Consider the following 19,433-nt stretch of genomic DNA (forward strand, 5'->3'; position numbering starts at 1 on the left):
TCTGCAAATCCTTAAAATCATTTCAACTATTATTTGGATTTTCTGAACTGAACCACACATCAAACGTGCTTACTGTTTATTATTAACCCTCAGGCTTCAATTTAAATTTCATCCTAAAGAGTCATTAGAGGAGAAAAACGTCCGCTTGTAAAGGTGGCCATAAAAATGTATACATTATTTTTTTGCTTTTTTTTCATAGATCTGTTGAACAACTTCAGCCCTGCTCAAACATGAAAAAATTCAATCATTTTGAGGCTTTTAACCCTTGAAATGCCAGTTTGAATACTCAAAGTCATTGCTGTAATTTATGAAAAAAAAAAACTGAGTTATTTTCTAAAAAAGACATTTTTTGCCTGGGGTGTTTAGTACAAATCAGTATCGATTATGTTATGAAATTTCTAAAATTTTGAATTTTTTGCATTTATGGTTTTTACATAGCAACAGATTTAAAATGTACCATACACTCAAGCCATTAGAGGACAAAAACTTCCACTTTTAAAACTGCTTTAAAAATGGTCCAGATTAATATTTTTTTCCTGCTTTTTGGGTCTAAATCTTGTGATCAACTTCAGTTCTGATTTTAAAAAAAAGGATGCTTTTGGGATTTCATCACCATAAAATTCTCACTATATTCTTACACACTGCACCTTGAAAATTACAATCAGGAGTTGTTCTTATAGGGCACAATCTAGAGGCAGAAAACTGTATTGCACCTTTAAGGCTCTCTCCATGCTTCTATGATTACAGCTGCCTTGCAACTAGGGGTAGATCAACATATCGTTCGGCTGATATATCGTGCCATTATTCACTATTTTTTATGCATCGGCCGATATACCTACTTAATAAAAGCCCATTTTTTAGGGCAGGCACATCCACAGAATTAATTTTAAATGTATATTTACGTTACTGAATAACATCTGCATGACAAACACTCTAAAATTATTTTCAACTAAAATTACCTCCTAGTTGATTCAATACTCGGGGCAGCAGTAGCTCAGGAGGTAGAGTGGGTTGTTCAGTAATTGGAAGGTTGCAGGTTCGATACCGGCTCCCGGCAGAGAATTCTGCTATTCTGTTCTTGGGCAAGACACTTAACCCTCCCTGCCTGGTGGTGGTAGTGGTTAGCCTGGCAAGCCAGACTAAATAAATGTATTATTTAGTCTGGCCACGCTCCATTGACAGCTCTCGGTTGTGGGGCGGGTTCTACCGTTGTCTTTCAAATGATCTCCGCATTCCACTGGACAATGAATGTGACATCCTCTTGTTTCACTCTGTTGCATCATCCCACCCACCAGTCATATAGAGTGCCCTGATTGGCCCACAAAGCGGATAAAGCTCTGTGATTTGTTCACTAAGCAGATAGAGCACTATGATTGGCCCACCATTATGGACCAATCACAGCTCTTTATGTGTTTGAAACCCCTCTAGAGAGTTGTGATTGGCCAGCCAGAGTCCTGGTAGGAGCTACGGTGGTTCCAATGGAGCATGCCTAGACCAAACTTTGCAAAGCAAGAATTTGGTCTAGTTCACTAGGCTAGGTAGTGGTGGTAGAGGGACTGACATTGTCATTGTGCCCCAGGGCAAATTCAGTGTTCAAAAACGGATTCAGCAGCTTCAGAAATGCTGTGCATCAACTGATGTTTTCAGTGACATTTTAGCATGAAAGTAAGATGGAAACGCCTAGATATCAGCCATGACAATTGGCCCAAAAATCAGCAGCACACATCGGCCATCGGCTGATCATGACCACTACATACTGGTATCAGTGACAGAAAAACCAATATCAATTGGCCCCTAGATGCAATTCGTCATCCCATTCAGTCACCTCTTTCAACTTTAAATGATGTGTTTTCTGTGAACCTGAGTTTTAAAGATCTAAAGAAGTTGTCAGTTTCCATTAGAAAAAAATTCCATTATTGTCAACAAGGAAAAAGTTTCTTCACGTTTTTGTGAATTTCATTGCATCTGTCTGAAATACAACAAGCAAAAGTTACCACACACACCTCTCCAAATTAAACTGTAAATGTTTTTCTAAGCTGCAAGAGGAAAACATAATTAGAATTCATGACGTAGCAAGAAGATTAACGTCTGCAAAGCAATAAGGGGTGTGTTAATGCTTATGCACAAGCAATCTTATTAAAACGCGTAATATGAAGTTATTACAGAGACAACGGAACACTAAAGAAAGACATTAAGCTTTATTTATTAGAACAACTCCTCCAGTTGGGTGCTGTGTTTGTCTGCATCACTAAACTACATCTAGATGAATGTCTCAGATTGAATGGGACACAAACACATGATGTAAATGAAGTCTGAAAGGCTAGGGGGCAGAAATGCTGAGTGATTATTACCAACAGAGGGAAGAGTGGCCAAACTTAATTCCAACTGGTGAATGAGGGCAAGTGAATGTGTGGGCGCTGAGTGGAAAGGGGAGGAAGTGAGCATGTACATATTAAACTTTAAGGAGTGAATTAAGTGAACTTTATCTGAGAAAATGACGCTGCTACTCCTGGGGTGGGAGGTGGAGGAGGAACAGAGTGTCTCCTCGTGTCCCTGCTGAGCAGACTGTCTTCTACAGCTCATTACACCTCCAATCACCTGTCCTCTCCCATGTTTTTTTTTCTTCTATCACGGCTATATGTGCTGGAAGGTTCACTTGGGTTGTCAGAAGTCATCTATTGGGTCACTGAGCTGCAATATATCTTAAATTTACAGAATCACACTGTGGAGACACTCAACCAGACAGCTGAGTCTTCTGACCAACACAAATGTTGTAGGTCAACCAATGAGGGTTTTAGGTCCAATCCCTATGTTCGCACTGTGCCCTACAGTCTTCTGCGAAGTGCACTTGGAGGAAGTGTGCAGTAAAGCTTCGAGTACGTAGGCCACAAGTGTGAAAACAATTGCTGACATGGGACAGGGAGCATCGTGTCATTGTCTACAACGCACACTGGCATGCTGGTCGCTTTGCTACTTTAAAAAATAAATCTTTATTAACAACTTTCAAACAAACAACCAGACAAAACTGACATGAACTGTTATCCACATTAAATCTTGTCTAAAATGTTCAGCACATGAATAAATATCATTAATCGTCCCAAAATTAACTACTGTCGTTTGAAAATATATGTTTACAGTAATGGCAATAGAGCAGTTGCTCCGCCTTCTTCTTAACAATCCCACGCAGCAATGGATTGTGGGTAAAACCCTTTGTGCGCAACAATGTTAACTTGGGCAGAGTGCAGATCAAGGTTGCAAAAGTGGCGTGGTCAACTTCCACAATTGAGATTCAGGAGGACGTCCCGGTGCACCATTTCCAGGAACTATAAGTGACCCACATTCCAGGTGAACTTCAGACGGCAGGTTTTGGAATGTTACTTCCTGATTTTTGAACATCTCTCCTCAGAACGTTACCACTGACTAGCAACGTGGATGTTTCATCTCCACAAATAACACAAGCCTGGAGAAGCTTCTGCCATGTGGTGAAGTTGCTAATGCTAACGGTTAGCTTCTACTAGTCGAGACATTTTCTACTGTTTCCTGGACGCTGAACCAACAACAGCCTTCCTTGTCATGAGTCAAGTTGGGTGAGTCCATGAAAGTTAAGTGACAGTGTGACATAGATCTGTCAGGTTTTACAAATCCTACTTTCATCATCAGAAGCTAATGCAGGAGATTGGTGTAGGAGACTATTTTCATGTTCAGCCTGCATGAAACACTCAGTGACTGATTATAATCAGCAATGATCATTAGAAAATGGGCTTGCAGTGTTCCACACCTTTAAATCTCCTAGCAGTCATTCCCTGAGCACTTTATTTATTAAGTAAAGTTCCACTATGCCAGAAAAGACAAGAGTCATTAGAAACATAAATATACACTCAAAAATGTGGACTTTATCCAGGTCAGGGGAGCAGCAGCCCTAATGAGAAAAACTAAACTGTCTTGTCCCTAGCAACCTTCCACAGCTCTGCCGCCGGGACTCCGAGGCGTTCCCTGGCCAGTTTGGAGATATTTTATTTTTCTTAATTTTCATTGAACCTTTATTTAACCAAATGAGTGGATTGAGAACTCATTCTCATTTACAACACACATTAGCTTTACACCAAAGAAAAACAGATAAGATAAAACATACAAGATAAAAGATAAAACAGTTGGACATAAAGACAAAGGACTTTTTTCATATACACAGTGATGGGAATAGCGCTATTTAAAATAACGGCATTATACAAAAAATATATAGTTTTTTCAGTAATGAGTAATCTAATTAATTACCGTCTTCTTTTATCATAACACCGTTTCTGTTACTTATAAGAAAATGTGTGCATTACTAACTCAGCAGCATGATGTGTTGAAGCTGTTATCAGCTGATTGGGAGCTACAGAGGCGGATATTTTCACCAAAGCGCATCACGGCCTGTGAAGAACGAGGAAGACGTGATGGTCTACAATTGCAGACATACAGATTAGCTGCTGCAGGTGTGAATCTGCAGCCGTGCCCTTCTTTGCGTGAGAGCCGGACGTTCCGAAGGTCCGCTCACCTGTTCACTGCTCAGACGTCACGATCTTCTACCTTCCTAGATCATCCAACTGTAACCCGTTTCTGATCATGTCTTTAGCCCCGCTGTAACACTGATGCATCAGTCTCAAACGTCATGGGTGCTCAGGTGTTGCTAGAACTACCTGTGTCTCTTCACCACCCAGCTTCAGCTCTTCTGTGTTTGGGTCTGACCCAAGTTAGTACATTTAAGCCCTCCATCAGATTTGAAAGGACTTTTGTTTATTTATTTAACCGTTACTAGATTACCAGCAACATAAATGCTACTAAAATCACACAGTTGTGTGAAGCTGGAAAAATTAGAATACTGTGCAAAATGACATTTATTTCAATAATTTAACTGGACTGAGAGACCATTTAAAGGCTCAGGGACCTTTAAAAGTTTTTCTATTTGCAATTATAAATTTTAGCTAATTGGGGTCTTGTTCAATATCACACAATTCCTGTTTGCAGTTCCTCCTGTTAAGTGGCCATTTATTTCAATGATTCAGTTTTCTAAAAAAATTTGGGCATATATCCTATCATGTTCCAGTCATTGGTCATTTTTATTTCAGTATTGTGGTAATTTATAGTAAATGAAGTAAGTTTAATTAAGAGGGGAACCCATTTTTCTTGCATTCTTTAATGAAACAAGTACCAAAATAGTTATTTTTCTTTGTAATTAGTTACTTTGATAATCTTGTAACTCTGTAACTGAGTTAGTTTTTTGACAAAGTAATCAGTAACTATAACTAATTACTTTTTAAAGTAAAGTTCCTATACTGCATATACAATATGTACAAGATATAATCCCCCAGTGTGTCCTGGGTTGGCCTGGGGGGACTTCTGCTAAGATACCCAAACCACCTCATCTGACTACTCAGATTCTCTCCTGGATCTTTGAGCTCCTCACCCCATCTCCAAGATTGAGTCTGGCCAGCAAACTCCTTTCAGCTGCTTTTATTTGTAATCTTGTTCTTTCATTGTCAGTACCCTAAGACACCCTGTGACCTTTGGTGAGAGGTTAAACATAAATTGACCAGCAAATCAAAAGCTGTTCTGTCTGACTTAGCACCCTTCACCAGTTTAGCCCAAATATGTCAGTTGATCTCCCACTCTCACCTTTGTTCACTTGTGAACAAAGCCCCAAGATACCAAAACTCCTCTACTAGAGTTAGGACCTCCACCCCAACCTGGAGTTAGCATCACACCTTTTCCAGTCGCTTAAGAGTTTAAGCATTGCTGTCCAAGGATGTGCCTACCTGCGAAGATGACTGAATTAAACAAAAAGCAAAAGTCAGTCTAATCAGTCAACAGACTGATTTATGGGTCTACATCTGTGCACTTGGGAAAACATCTTCAGAAAAGAGTTCACAATTAAAACCCCATTCATTTTGATGAAGTTTTCTTTCATCTCGTAATTATCACCACAAAAATACAAGAAAAACCAATAAGACAAAGAGAAAATGATAGTAAACCTCACCTAAAGATAAGTCATGAGTGGTACAACCACTACAGGTCTGAGACTTTTGCCATCAGTATGAGCGTCAAGGTTGTTGAGGTAAATCTGCTCCTCTTTACAAATCCACAGGGTGAAGTTGAGAAACTTGCCAACTAAAGCTAAAGCAGTGTTATGCAATGGCCTCCTCCGTAGCTCATCGCACATCAAAAGAGGGAGAAGATGAATGTGTCAACACTTTTATAAGTGATTTGCATTTCTGTTATTAAAGCCAGGACTTCGGAATAAAATTACAGTGGTGTGTGTGCTCTTGTGAAAGTTTAATTTCCCCCGTCTCTCCCAGAGACGCTGGAAATGAGAAGGATGAGCAGCAATTGTTCTCATTGAACATAATGAGGCTGTGTTGTAAATTTGTGTGTGTGCGCCCAAACTGCTGCCTTTCCAGCCAAATCTGTTTTTTCAAGCCTCAAACAATGTTTACAGAGAATAGAGATAATGAGACCTCACTTAAAGCCAACACCATCCATCAAAAGATATGCAGAAGCAGCAAAGCTGAAGCACGCACATGTAAGACAAGCCCAGAACCAGCGTCTATGTGATTCCTGGGTTTTAAGCGGTGCATAAATATTCACAGACATGCTAGAAAACAGCATCCCAGAGGCAGAGAGTTGGAAGAACCTGTGGTGTTTTATAGAAAATATTTATGCATTAATTTAGCAGACCCTTTGCTAACACGCTGAAGCTCAGCAGGTATTTATTACCGTCTTGTGACATTACTGATTGCATCTAAACACAACATACAGTGAAAGATGACAGAAATGACGTCAGTGTTGAATCTTGGGAATGGAGATGCCCGTTTGCTGTGATACATTTTGAATGTGGAGCCTCGAAGCAGCAGGAAAAAGAAATATTACACCCGTAATGATGTTGGCAAATTGCCTGTGAGGAAGGATATTTCTGTTCTAGTTCATTAAAATACATTGGAGGACAACCAGTCTGTTGTGTGGAGCTGATAATCATGACCACAGAGCATTTTAGGAGGTTGTGTGTGTAAACACTTTGGTTAAAACAGGACACATAAAAATAAATTACTGTAATGTCCTGTTATTGAGCTGGGACTGTCAACAGAACCCTAGCTGCATGAGAGGGATGGCAACAGTTTCAAGTCTCAGGATGGACTTACAGGATCCCCCCCCATCCTGGACAAGAGGATAATCAGCCCCTACTGAGGTGGGATTGGGTAAAGTATCACAACCGAAGTTGATGACTTGGTTTAGAAAATCGGGAAAGCTTCTAATCACATAACGGACTGTCAAGTGTCCCTGGGGTACAAATGAGTAATTACAGGTTTGAGTTGTTTTAGACACCAAAATCTTACTTTTATAGTAGCTCTCTTAATTCCTCCATACACGACACCAAAACTCAACTAAAAACTAAACTCAGAAATCTTCTTCCAACCACTTTCTGCAGGAGGCACCACTTCTAGGAGTCACCAAGGCACCAGTGCACAGAGGTAGCAGTCCATGGCATCATCCAGACTTCTTTTCAAGAACAGGAGGGGGTGGGGGGTGTCCTATTTTTGAATGCTCCATTGGAACCTCTGTGGCCCTGGATAGTCTGGTTCTGCTCCAATCACAGCGCTCTATCTGTTTAGTGGGCACGACGTTGCGTCTTCTTTGACGGTGTATGGCGGACTGCCCTGTTGACTGACATCTGTAGCGGTGAGTATGCCACATTGTTTGTTGTCTAATAGCATGCAGAGACAGTTTGAAAGACAACTGTAGATCCCGCCCCACGGCTGAGAGCAGTCAATGGGTTGTGGCCAGATTATATTCACATACACAGGATGGCTTGCCAGCCTAGCAATGCCCAGGAATGTAAAGGGAATTCTAAATGATTCAAATGTTTTCTTATCGCAGTTAAAATACCATGTTTATAAACTACACTTGTGATTTTATAACATCACCAATCTGTAATCTCTGTAAATAATTTGTCTCAGACTGCGGATCAAACACTACCTAAAAGAGACTTTTTCAGTCCGGTAAAAATCAAGCACTTTCAAGCTGAGTTTAAAGATTTTTCAGCACCATGATGATAAACACATATTTATGCTAAATCCTTGTCCCATAAAAGCAATCGTGATAAAACCAAGTGCTTTATAAAAAATTCAAGAACTTGCCGTAAAAACACAATAACACTGAAGCATTTTCAAGGATTTCAAGCACAACCACACTGAAATGGTTTTGTTTTTATAGAATTGGTTCAGAACCGGCTTTACCACCAGGTGTGGTCAAGCACTGGAACCACTTTGGTGGAAAAAAACCTATTAGGAGATCACTAAAAGTCACCCTGAATCAGGATTTTAACATTTCAAATCGATGTGTATGCTGCAGGCGGTGATATTTTCCTCTGAACCGGAGCGGCTGACAGAGCGACTGGTCCATCACGATGACAGGCCCCTGAGACTGTCCTCTAATCTGCCTGAAAGGTTGCTCTGCACCCTGAGATCTTATTCCATCGTTGCTGCTCCCCCGCCCATCTCTATTTTCAGATGCACACCCCTCCGCATCCATCCATCCATCGCAGCAGCAGGGAAATCCCTTGAAGAAGTCGCTCCATCAGTAATGATTTTCTGCTCAGCTGAGCAATGAAAGGTACACATTCACCCACGCCGCTCGGCTCTCCCCAACTCACTCTCTCTGTGTAAACCCCATCATCTATCCCTCAATGCATCTCATTAAAGTTTTAAAGTCAAGGTAAGCCAGCACATCAGTACGTTCCTCCATCCACCCACTCTAACCCCGCTGAACTGCGGCAGCCCATCCCCTCCACCATTTTCTTATCCCATCTCACTCTGGGACTGTTGGAGATTAAGAAGAAGACAGCTCCAGCTCAGCATGTCTTTATTTAAAAAATAATTAAAAGGAGGCAGAAAACCGAAGAGAAAAATGAAGACTGAATGGGATGATGCAGGAAGCTGGATTATTTTTGGAGCCATAGGTCTAAATCTTGAGTGTAAACTGCGGGTTGATGCAAGCTGTGGCTTGAATGTTTAATCTGCAGGAGCAGATCTCATGGTTGAATATGCTTTCACCTTAGAGGGGCAAGGGAATAACGAACCAAACGAACCCAAATTTTTAGCACAGAGCCCCAACTATAACCACATAGTAAAATTAATCTTAGACGAGCAGGATTTACTTCATACCAGACCAGAGGATGCACTAATGCCCCAGAAAAGTCATTTATAGTTGATTAAAGTGGTACTTTACTCATACTTTAATATGTTTGTAGTGGTCTTTACTAGGAATGTATGCCTTTTAAGTTGTAGTGGGGGGGGGGGGGGGGTATCTCCAGTGCACCTGTTTCAGAAATTAGAAGGTAGCCAGATCAGTGTTGAGCTGAACATGGCAGGATTTGTAGTCTTATTTCCTGATATTTGGATATCTCACCTCTGATCGGATAACACGACTGGCAAATCGACTCTACCACTGACTGTTTGCTCTGCAACGTTGATGTTTTATCTCCACAAATAACACAAGCCTGAAGGGGTTCTGCTGTGTGGTCGAGTTGCTAATGCTAAAGGTTAGCTTCTGCTAGCTGAGATGTTCTGCTGTTTCCTGAACGTTAAACCAACAACAGTCTTCCTGGTCACAAGCCAAGATGGGCGGGTCCATGAATGTTAAGTGACAGTGTGACATAGATATGTCAGGATTTTCCAATCCTAGAGTTTCACTGTTTATTTTCTCTCAGAAGCTAATGCAGGAGATAGGTGTAGGAGACTATTTTCATGTTCAGCCTGCATGAAAAACTCAGTGACCGATTATAATCAAAAATAATATAATGATAATTTTTCAGTGAAGCACCACATTAAAGCTTTAGAGGAGACACTGACATTTTCCCTTCTAGTTTCCATTTTATGTAGAAACACACAATTATTACCACAAAACAGTTGGAATGCTTCCTCTGGGATGGGAGTGAGCCTCTGCTGCAAGGGGAAGAGTATCTTGGTGTCCCCATTCATGAGTGATGCTAAAATAGAGGACATGTGGACCGATGAATAGAGCTGTGGTCCTCAAATGGTGGCCCACGGGCCACGTCCAGCCCACAAGCCCTCTCTTTGTGGCCCCTAAACCCTGCGCGCACCCCCCACCCCCACCCCCGATGGCTGACCGGGAGGTGTAGGATAGTTAGAGCTGAGGAAAATAATCAAATAATCAATGCGTCGAGATGCGGGCATTCTGCAGTGTACCATAACAATACAATTATAGTGGAATGTGGTTTTGTTATTTTAACGGCGGCACCAGCGTAGCATCCAAATCTGTCAGAACGGGTGTTCTCCACATTTACCGGGTAGGAAACTTTGGTCCACCTTTATGTGGTACTACAGGGCTGAGCACTGGAGTTGTAACCTGAGACCGAACCTGAACCAAATCAGCCCAATCGGTTCTGTTGGATTTGGGTCATGAATTATGTTAAATGAGCGGGTTGTCGCGCTGTGCGCTCCACTCAATCAACGACTGGGGGGGGGGGATCAGAGGACGCTCCTCCAAACATGCATTATTATTTTCATAACTTCATTATTATTTCTCCTCAAAGCACTCAGTCAGACTGAGTGTTGTGATGTCGGGAGGTCCGGTCTTGGGGAGGGAGCGGGGTGAGTGATAGCGGCTGCAGTGTGATCATCTGTCTCTTTTATGTAGGGACATGGAGAAGTTAAAAGTAGAGGGAAATAGAAGACAGAAGTTCTTGTTCCACTTTATTCTTTTGTTTCATGATGATAAACTGATGTCAAATTCAGCTTCAAGAGAAACTGGGAGGAAGTTTTGGCTCATTTTAAGTTACATGAGGTTTTGTTTCCTATCTGCTCCTCCAGAGACAGCATGGACATGAGGGTTACATGGTGAGGGTCCCATAGGACAGGTTATTGCAGTCACACAGACGAGCAGGAGGGGGACAGGTGTTGTCCTTCTTTATATTGCAAGCTATGTGCATTACAGCCAGGGATCCAAGCAGCAGCAGGTAAAATACGTCAGCAAAGTCTTCAAAGGACGAACGTCTACAACCAGCGTTTCCCCTACATACACTCAGGCGTGATGCTGTGATACGGGTGAAATTCCAGCACCACACCTACAAGATTCACAAACACAAACACCCTCACGGACAAAGCACAGCAGTAAAGCACGGAGCTCTGCGGGGCAAGGGGCGTGCTTAGCACAAAAAAACAAGAAGTATTGCTTACATTATATCAGACGAACACTTTTACGGGTTTCAGAAAAATCATACATCATTTCACAAAGAAGAAAACTCCAGAAAGATACTTTAAGTAGAAAAAATATGTTATATCCTGCAACGCCTCTTAGCTGAGGATAACACAACAGAAAAAATAAACCACTGACTTTTTGGATACATGCTGCCATTTTTCTTCTTGCTTGTTATCGTGTGAACTGATGAAATCGCGCATGATCTCGCAATTCTCCTGGGACTTTTATGTGACCTTTTGGGACTGGCTGCATAGAAAGCTTCATTGCCTATAAGCATCTGAACTGCTCCAGGAGGGGAGGGGCGCACCACGGGGAAGACACGTGTATTAAGCTTGGTTTATGCTTGATGCGTCCGCGAGATTCGCACGGCTCCGCGCGGCCCTCCACCGCGCCTCCGCACGGCCCAAACTTTCCGCACAGCGCACCTAGGAAATTTTCTAACCACGCGGACGGTCGGATGCGGAAAAACATGGCGGACTGGCAAGAACTAGTATGGCAGAGGTTCGTCAATACAGACATTTGTATGATTCAGCTCTCAGAGATCACTGTGATCAACATGTTGTTAATAATTCTTAGAGAGAAATAGCTCGCACTGTCGGAAAAGATGAGGACACTGTTAAAAAATGCTGGAATGCCAAGTTGTAAACAACAGTAATTTTTACTTCTACTATGGTGTAGTGTTGGATGCATGCCGTTAAGCTCCATGCTGCCCCCTACAGTTTGGGAGAATATTGGCTCACCGCAGAGACAAGCCGCATGAACCATTAGCGCTGCGAGTTGTGAAGCGCGTTCCATCTGCGAGCCGCATCACCAAGCGGAAAGTAAATGTGTCAAGCATAAACCAAGCTTTTACATTCCGCGTCATTTACACATCCGGTGGAAGGCCTGGGTTAATGATTGTTTGGCTTCACCCAGTTTACCTGTTTTCAAATACCTCATAAACCTGTGGACAGACTCCACTGGCCAATAATCAGTAGAATTTCCAAATATTAAGCCACTTTTAATGCGTTAATAGCTTAGAGTTAGGTTGCTTCGAAGTCAGAAAATCATTAAAATTAGAATTTATTTTTAATGTATTCATCATCTAGACATGAAAGGATCTTGTTTTCGAACTCTGGCTACAGAAAAATTCAAAAATAATAATAAAACTCACTAAAACTTGTCCAAAACGGTGTCTAAACAAATAAAGCATCACACCTTTTATAGAATCATTGAGTTAATAAAATCCAGCAGGCTTTAGCAGCATGTTCTGAGAATGGGGATGATGGTAACTGATCAATATTAATGACACAGAAGTGAGACCTCATTATGCTGAAGGTCATGGCAGGAAGAGGATTTAGAGCAGAGGGGATGATGAACTAAACTCTTGAACATTTGTGGCAGAGGAGAAACATTTGTCTAGCTGCAGGACACCCCCTGAAGGTAACATGTCACTTCCACTTAGATGTTTTAAAAAAGTTTGAAATTCAAACTGAAAATTTGTTAAATCATCCCTGTGACTTTCAGTGTCTGCAAAGAGAAATCAGTCATTAAAATGCACAAAAAAGAGGGGGTGAAGGCAGGTACTGATTTATGGCACCAAAGGGCCTTTTGAACACTGCAGATAGAGACTTATCTGGGCAGCAGGTGAGGTGCATTAACGATGAGCTGATCGCCTACACTTTGCAGTTTTCATGACACAAGGAATCTCTGAAACCAAGTGAGGAATCACTGATCTGAAGAAGCCTGAAGGTTTCACTTAAAGAACCTACTGAGAACCACGGTTTGACACCAGAAAATTACTCAAAACGGTGTTATCATAAAATACCCAATACGTAAGACCCAGAGATACTTAAACTCCTCCACTTGGGCCAGGACCTCATCCCTGACCTGGAGAAGGCATCAACCTGACTCAAGACCATGGTCTTGGATTTAGAGGAGCTGCTTCACACTCGGCTGCAAACCGCTTCAGTGAGAGCTGGAGATCATGCTCTGATGAAGCCAACAGGACATCATCACATGAAAAAAAAAATCCTTAGGCCTCCAAACTGGCCTGCTTAGGCTACTGCCCCCACGGCCCGATCCCGGACAAGTGGCCGAAAATTGATGTATGAATGATTTAACATTGTTCTTTGAGCTTCCACACAGATAAATGTATCAGTTGATGAAATAGACTTTGGGCCTCATGTTGTTTAAAATTCAAACATTTATATAGGCATGAAGCACATCATAAACAACTGGCAGACACATCATTGGAAAGTCAACCATCCTACAGACATTCATCTCTAAGGACACTCGGGTCCACACTTCATGAAGCGCTGGATGCAGAATATTAACGACTGATCAGATTTTACACAAAGACTTTGATTTCATAAGATTAGTTGGAAACCACATTAAGTAATGCATGACTAAGCAAATATCCCCCCTGGCCCTTTGTCCTAACCCTAAGGACACTTAATAGTTAACAATATCGGGAACATTAATAGATGGACCATTTGTTTATTACTGGATAATAATGTTAAGAAAATGAACCTTTAAAGTGTTAAACATTAGTTAAAAATCACTAAAATTCAGGTATGAGATGGCCGTGTGGCCAGAAAACTCTTATTTCCTATTCAGATTTTCTACAAACCTCTCAGAGATCAACAAGCTATGAGTTAAAAAATATTAAAACTTATTCTAAATTATATGATGTCTTTTTGTCCATATTAGGACTGGGCAATAAATCAAAAATTTATCGTTATCAAAATTTCTGACTCTTATCAAGAACATTTTTCCCAATGTCAATGAATTTGATAATAAAAAAATGTAAAGATGTGTGTAGGTCGGCAACGTTCATGTCTCTTTAACTCATTCACTGCCAATAACGACTAAAGTCTTCATTTGCATCTTTTTACTGTGTGGGCATCGGAACGAGCCCCCGCACTGTGAGAACATCTCAGCTCTAAAGCCAATCTTCATCCGCGTACGTCACATGTCACGTGATCAGAAAGCAGAAAATCCATGGGTTAGGAGATCGCTTTGGGCCGTTGCCTTTAAAAAAAGTGATGAGCGAACCGGAAAAGCTTCTGCCGATCACAATTCAACAACAGATTATGAAAGAACGGATAAAGCTCGAAACGCACGGATTCTTCCTGATGAAAGAGGTGAGTCTCCTCTTTGTTTTGGTTGTTTTGGCGTCGACATCATCCTAGCGTGCAACGTTCTGTGACTCTAAAAAAACAGTAAAAGCGGTGATAAACGCTGGCAGCGAACAGCTTTACCGATCAGGAAACGGCTGGCAGTTAATGAGTTAAGAAGCTGTACCACCTTGAGTCACGTAAAAATGTGACTCAAAATAATACATGTGCCAGCCCCATCTAGTGGACAACTTTTGTTTCTGCGTACTTGTAGGTACCGTCTATTTATCGTTATCGAGGTGAAATCCTCAATATATCGTGATACTGATTTTAGGCCATATCGCCCAGTGCTAGCCCATATGAGAGCTGCATGATTTGTTTGCAATGACTGCAATAAAACAAATAAAATGCCCCCAATAACAATATTCTGATTGAATATTAGCAAATACAAATGGCTGGCTGATTAGTTGCACTAATTTTTACTCGTCTGTTGAATGAGTAAGAATCTGACCTGTTCAAAAACCTACATCCTGATTAGCTAATTGCATCTTTAATGAGCAGAACATTTTAATGATTAGAAAAAAATAGAAAGTATTTTTTTCTGAACATTGTAATGATTTAATTTACATCTATTTAATGAACAATAAGATGTGAGATTCCATAGAAAATATGAAATCAATCTTATGAACCTTTGGGTAATTTTAACCAGAAGACTGGAACTTTTTATTGCAGGGATTATGTAACCACTTCATATTAACTGAGAGACAAGAGAAGAGAGAGTCACCTTTAAAACGTTAAAGAAGATTTATTTCTAAACAATTTTAAACAAGACTAACTCTAAACTCTGGGTGATGAATGGATCTTGGTGTGAATGAGACGTGAGATGAATGGTGTATGTGTGAGTGATGTTGTCATCAGAACTCTCGTATCCGGAGAAGCAAGTCTGAGTGGGACATGATGTTTTGCACTTAAGCTATGATCGGAGTTTCATAAACACAGGAGATGCCATTTTGTTGCTCCACACATACCCTTAGGATGAGACCTCCGTACAGATCCAGAATGCCAGGTCCTCGGACCCTCCTTAGGTACCGGAGCCGATGAAACAGCGTCAGCAATACGACAGACTAGTCTTTGGATTGCCTCCAGGTAAAAGTGACAGTTGGTTGACAGTGTCAGATGGACCCTGAGGATCAGTGAGTTCAGCTTTTATTCTGAAAGGAATCGTTGCTTGGTTGGTAAAGTGCAACAGAATTTATCCAGCTTGTTAGTTCTTTGTCATCACTCACACATACACCATTCATCTCACGTCTCATTCATACCAAGATCGATTCATCAGTTAGAGTTTAGAGTTAGTCTTGTTTAAAATTGTTTAGAAATAAATCTTCTTAAACATTTTAAAGGTGACTCTCTCTTCTCTTGTCTCTCAGTTAATACGAAGTGGTTACATAATCCCTGCAATAAAAAGTTCCAATCTTCTGGTTAAAATTACCCAAAGGTTCATAAGATTGATTTCATATTTCCTATGGAATCTCACATCTTATGGTTCATTAAATAGATGTAAATTAAATCATTACAACATAAATCAATCAAAGGAGAAGATCAAATGATCTAAACAAAGAAGACTAACCCAGTTATCCTCTAGCAACCTGACGCGGTTAACAAACAGCATTGTGACAAACAGGTGTGTTTCTCTCAACAGTGACCAACATCCTGAATCCAAGCAGAGTTTTTCTGGATTAGACGAATGTTGACATACTTCCACATGACACTTGACTTTCCAGGGCCAAAGGTACCACACATAAAAAATAAATCAATAAATACATAATGCATGAAAAACATTTTAACATGGCATTACCTAAAATCTTATATAAATGTATGATTAATATAATTTAAGTAATGTGTCAAATAAAAACATAATTACATAAAAAAATCATTATTTCTTGGTCTTCAGTTTAGTTTATCTGTAGAGCTTGGCCCATCAGTGGGAGGAAATAACGCTGACAAGGATTGATTGCTCTGGTCTAAATTGAGTACTGTCCATCATGGCGTCTCTCTTTTTGCAGGATTCCTTCATGGGTTGGTGAGACATTCAAAAACCAACAGAATCACAATCACTGTGGTAAAATAGAGAAACTTATTGAGGAATTTCCATGTTTGATTGTGACATTAATTATCTAATGCTTAATTGTTTTATTCCGTGAACTCTCAGACATCTTTGTCCCCGGTCAAACTTCTGCACATTTTAAATCCATCCTTGATCTCCATCCAACTCATCTTCATTTGAGTCATCGCATCAAAGCTCACAGCCAACACTCACTGTCCTTCATCACCTTTAAATTACCTTTGGGATTACCTGAACTTGAAAAAAGGCCCTTCTTCCCACAAAAGGCAGCATTTCAGCTATTGAGCCCATTTTTAGTCTTTTTATTCTACTTTATTTAACACTCTTGTTTAATTACTGACTATATTTTCATTATTACGCTCACTAGAAGCAGGCCTCTTGAAGGAAGGAAACATCATGTGTCAATGAGACTTGCAGTTTGGCTAGGCAGTGAATAAAGGTGAAATAAAAATAAAAAGCTGCTGTTTCCACAACAGTTGGCACAAAAACACCAGACTATTGCCACAAATTCACCCTGAATGACATCAACTGATTAGAGGCTTCAAAACAGGATGAAAATGACATAAAACGTCTGGCAGATGAAGACAGAAAGAAACGTACACACACACACACACACACACACACACACACACACACACACACACACACACACACAGCTAAGTGCCTGATGCAACCTCGGTTGCTCTTGTGGTAAGGTTTGAAGCTCCATCACTACAGTGCTTTGAATGATGCATCATAGCACATTTACATGGGGCCACTGTATCAGCAGAGCTTCATTCTGCCTGAAAATCTTTCACCTATTTTTACTGAAGCCTTCTCTGTAGAGATCACCGCCCCTGCATCGCCACAGATGATGTGGTTTGACATTTTTCATCACAGCTGAATATTTCTCATCAGCTGAATGCTGAGCAGCAACTCGAGGGAGAGTTGAATCTGAACAGAATAGATGAACGTCTTACCCTGAAAGTCTGAGCAGCGAGCCACTAAATTAGTACTGAATCATGTGACGATTGATTATTCAGATCAGGGCTGGGTGACATGACCTTAAATTGATATCATGGTATATTGAGCTGTTCACGTCGGTAACGATAAATGGATGATAACTACCCGCACGTGCAAAAACAACAGCTGTCCACTATGGGGATGTGGCAGCACAATTGCTCCAAAGCCTGTTTTATTGATAGTATTAGTCACCTGTATGTTCATTGAAATATTTTTTTTTATTTCTACAGAAAAAAAAACTTCAAACTGAGTACTACGTACTATTAGTTGCTAAGACTGAAAAACCAAGCAGAACTGAACAACTATTAAAGTAAAGAAATTTGCTGCCAACACAAAGTATTTCCGATACAATCTCTTATATTCTAAAGATTGATATTACAAAGACCTGCATCATGGTAATATTGACACATTTGAGTTGTCAGGTAGTCAGGGTTCTCTATAAAGTGTGGTTGTACTGAAGGTGTTACCTTGGCTTGTCTTTCTGCACAGTTTGACTTTTGTCTTTTGTTTCCATCACATCCTCATTGCTGAATTCATCATGTAGCTAAATGAGTGATGGTCGTTTTTGGGAACAAACCTCTTCTCGACCAAATCTACCATCACTCATACTCGTATCCCGCTGGTACCCATGAAGCGCCACAGCCTGGGCAGCGAGTGGCACCAAGCAGAAAGCTGTTACAAGCCAATGACAACTACGAGCAGCTACGAAGGGCGAGAAGCCAAAGCCCGCGATTAGACACTGACACAGAACACACCAAAAGATCCATACTGAAAAATCCAAATATGAATAAATGTAATGACGCCCCAAATAATTTGTCCACGTGGAAATACTGTAAGAAGACGTTGTTTGCTAAAGTTGTGTGAATCTGTCAATTAGCTCCGCCTTCTGAGTCATGTGACCTCTCCAAGAAGAGGGGAACAATCCATCCCATTGAAACACATAAGCAGCTTTGACTTGAGCAAGATCCGCTGTGTTCTCACTGCATTTCTAAGGCAAATAAATCACAATCTGTAAGTAACCGTTTCAATCCAAATCAGAGAATTAAGAGAGGAATTACCACCGAAGAGCAATTTTGATGGGTGTGGTGAGGCAGGAGGTGAAGAGGTCAGCAGGGAGGTCAGGGTTCATAGGCAGCAGCTCATTGGCCTCACAGGCAGCCAGCTGGATGCAGTTCTTCATGGAGGGAGGAAGTGGCATCTGTGCGAGTGGGTGGCTGGGATTGATGGCTGCGACCTGAACAGACAAACGAACATACAATAATTCACTCTGAGGGGGAATCTAGAGAAACTCTCCTGATGATGAATCATCAGCAGGAAAAACATGATGGCAAAATAACAGCTCAAAGAGCAGAAAACTGGAACATTTTATGTTTCTTAGATTAAAAACAAAGACAACAGCTGATCCAAGGTCCAAATGTTCTGTACGAATGCACAACAGGTGATGGCTTCAGCACCCAGTTACCACCTACAAAAACCTGTGGTGCTTAAAAATTCTGCATCACCAACTGCTAATTAAATGGCTTTTATTTGTTTACTTCTTTTTAACTTTAACACTATACATTTTTCTACCAGAGTGAGCTCATTCTAACATTATCTATTATCATTATTTATTTGTGTTTATAAGCTGCTACATTTAAAAAAAAAAAGGACATTTAATTAATTTAAAAGTAATCATTACATTTTGGTGTTTTTGTTGTTTTAGTAATTGTGCAAAAATCAGGAGGAAACCTGTCTTAATATAAACTTTATATTGTTTTACATCTTCATTTCTTGAGCAAAGCACAATAACAGATGACTCTGATTATCACAACAAAAAAGCAACATTTTGTTTTCATGCCAGCGAGTTAACTTTTAATTCCCTTGGCTGTTTTGTTTTTTACCTTTGTGGTGGTAAACAAATCTTTCTATTCAGAAGCAGATTCGTGGAGCTATTTTTACATTCTGGGTCGGCTGAGTTG

General features: G+C 40.6%; 1 protein-coding gene across 3 annotated transcripts in view; it reads right to left on the bottom strand.

Annotated features, from left to right (window-relative positions):
* Nucleotides 1–19,433, bottom strand: part of rptor (regulatory associated protein of MTOR, complex 1) — a 253,616-nt gene that overhangs the window by 132,324 nt on the left and 101,859 nt on the right. For 2 of the 3 annotated variants that reach the window (XM_070550035.1, XM_070550034.1), the window contains exon 7: nucleotides 18,534–18,709. In XM_070550035.1, the coding sequence (XP_070406136.1) occupies nucleotides 18,534–18,709 (176 nt within the window). The remainder of the gene's footprint in view (nucleotides 1–18,533; nucleotides 18,710–19,433) is intronic. The other variant, XM_070550033.1, reaches the window with a different exon arrangement.

The sequence above is a fragment of the Nothobranchius furzeri genome, chromosome 4 (genome assembly GCF_043380555.1).
Source record: "Nothobranchius furzeri strain GRZ-AD chromosome 4, NfurGRZ-RIMD1, whole genome shotgun sequence".
Taxonomy (NCBI): Eukaryota; Metazoa; Chordata; class Actinopteri; order Cyprinodontiformes; family Nothobranchiidae; genus Nothobranchius; species Nothobranchius furzeri.